Source organism: Anneissia japonica, unplaced genomic scaffold (genome assembly GCF_011630105.1).
Source record: "Anneissia japonica isolate Jap-2015-1 unplaced genomic scaffold, ASM1163010v1 scaffold287829_len2072220_cov186, whole genome shotgun sequence".
Classification (NCBI taxonomy): domain Eukaryota; kingdom Metazoa; phylum Echinodermata; class Crinoidea; order Comatulida; family Comatulidae; genus Anneissia; species Anneissia japonica.
The window spans coordinates 1,683,289-1,685,477 of NW_022716075.1; the positions used below are offsets into that span (position 1 = coordinate 1,683,289).

At 39.2% G+C, this 2,189-nt stretch overlaps 1 protein-coding gene across 1 annotated transcript in view; it reads left to right on the forward strand.

Moving 5' to 3' along the window:
- The first annotated feature begins 213 nt into the window (after window positions 1-213).
- LOC117109566 (43 kDa receptor-associated protein of the synapse-like) overlaps window positions 214-2,189 on the forward strand; it is a 15,029-nt gene continuing 13,053 nt past the window's right edge. Inside the window, exon 1 of the mRNA XM_033251934.1 lies at window positions 214-1,324. Within this exon, the coding sequence (XP_033107825.1) occupies window positions 626-1,324 (699 nt within the window). The 5' untranslated portion in view covers window positions 214-625. The remainder of the gene's footprint in view (window positions 1,325-2,189) is intronic.

Consider the following 2,189-nt stretch of genomic DNA (forward strand, 5'->3'; position numbering starts at 1 on the left):
TTATAAATTGCCAATTGTGTTGTTTTTTTTTTTATCATTGTATTATAAACACCGTTGAAATAGGCCAATCCTATCATGTGCTATGTATAGTGTTATTCGTTACGGTGCCCTCTGTAAAACGCGAAGTGTGATATGATGAGTTCCACAAGCAATTCATTGAAACGAAACGCAATGAACCAATGAGTAGCCAGCTTTATTGAGCTTAGGCGATCGCAAAGCAAAAGCAATGAACTGTTTTAAAAGTATCGCGATTGCGGAAGGCAAGGTTCCAATAAGCCTGCAGCTGATTACTGGTGTCCCATTCAGGATAAACTTATTGTTCGTCAGTGCGATTCAAAATACCAAAATCCAGACTCGCTTAGTCATAATTTTATATTTATCGTAGCAGAATTGAGCGCAAACCAAGCGGAGGTTGCAGGCAAGCTGTCGTCCTGACAGTATTCGAACGCATGAATGCTTCGGTGTTTTTATGATGCGTCCGTAAGCATAGTATACCCTTGAGAGAAAAGTTTTATTTCCGTATTGACACTTACAAATTGCGTATGTATTTTTTTTAAGACTTCGTTATATAGGCACATTAATTACAACTGTAGATGATTCAGTGAAACAACTAGGCAAAGGAAAGATGGGGCAGAGTGTGGCAAGGGTTCAACTTGAGGATGGTCTCAGAAAATACAAAGCAGGGAACTACGAAGGCGCGATACGAAAATGGAAAAGTGTGCTCTCAAAAGTACGGAACAACAGCAATGGTCAATTTACTGTACTCGGTTACCTGGTGTGTGCGTTTTTTGAATGTGGAAATTATCGTGAGATGCTTAAGTGTGCGATCCAACAGTTTGACATTGCCGATAAATTAGACGTTTCTGAAATGAAAGCGGAGGCCTACCTCAACTTAGCTCGTAGCAATGAATGTCTTTGTGAGTATCATAAAGCGATTTCATACGCCCGGCATAGTTTATCAATAACCGTAACCCAGAAAGAAGGAAAAGTTTCCATAAAAGCGCAAACGCATCTCTGCCTAGCGGCTTCGTATCTGGGTTTTGGGGACTTCCAATCGTCGGTAAGCAACGCTAAATTGGCCCTCGAGCTTGCTAAAAAATCCGAGGAGAAAACATTGGAATGCAATGTGTACAGTGTTTTTGGCGATATATTTGCCTGCCTGAAAGATTATGAACAGTCGTTAAGCTATTACGTTCAGGCACACGAGCTGGTCAGGCGGTATGGCCAGAACTGGAGTCACAAAATACAAATGTGGACACTACTGGACTTGGCTGTACCTTACAGGAAACTGGTGCGATTGAACCAGGCAATGGATGCTTGTGAGGTAAGCATTCAGAGTTTTTCGTTTGGTAGTGGTTTTCGTTAGGGTATTACTGGACATTTCCATAATTGTTTGCATCAACACCATCATGGAGTGTGGTCCTCGATGACACAGGTGTTGATAAACTAATATTTTCAGAGTTCTAAAACAAAATAAAAAATTAGGCCAACTTACTATGCTTTTTTAACAGACATGAAAAAACATACACGTTGATACAATTTCCGGGGATAAAGATGATAAAGCCCATTTTGTGACCCCTTTCCTCACCCCAACTGCACACACACACACACACGCCACACACACACACACATACACACCATCTGAACCTTTTCAGTTCAAATTTGTAAATTAAATGGTGAAATTCTGTTGATAATGATGTTGCTTATTTAATGAGCCGTAAAGTATGAGAACCGATCTGCGATGTGGTGTGCTTGAGGAATGCGTGCCGCCTAGGGCAATCTTCATAGAAATACTAAATAGAGACATATTCATTAAAAAGCCTACGAATCATCTCGATTTTATTTCATACTCATATTATCATCAAGTAACTCAATTTCTCTTCCATAAATATAACCGTAATGTCCGTATTATTTTCAAATATTACGGCATAGTCCTACGAGGTAAAATCGTTCGCACTCGTTTCAAACACGTCGCTATATGTAAACGTTTGTAAACAACTTCACACATCTACTTACTTGGTACTTAACGTTGCTATAAATTGCAGCCTAATTGGGTTATAATGGCTTGAAATAGCCGAGCAATAACGACCAATAATGAATGCTATAATATGCCTATACATTCTTTTCATATCTGTATGTTTTTGTAATGACACTCAGAGAGCCATGAAAATATTAATGTACATAGAACT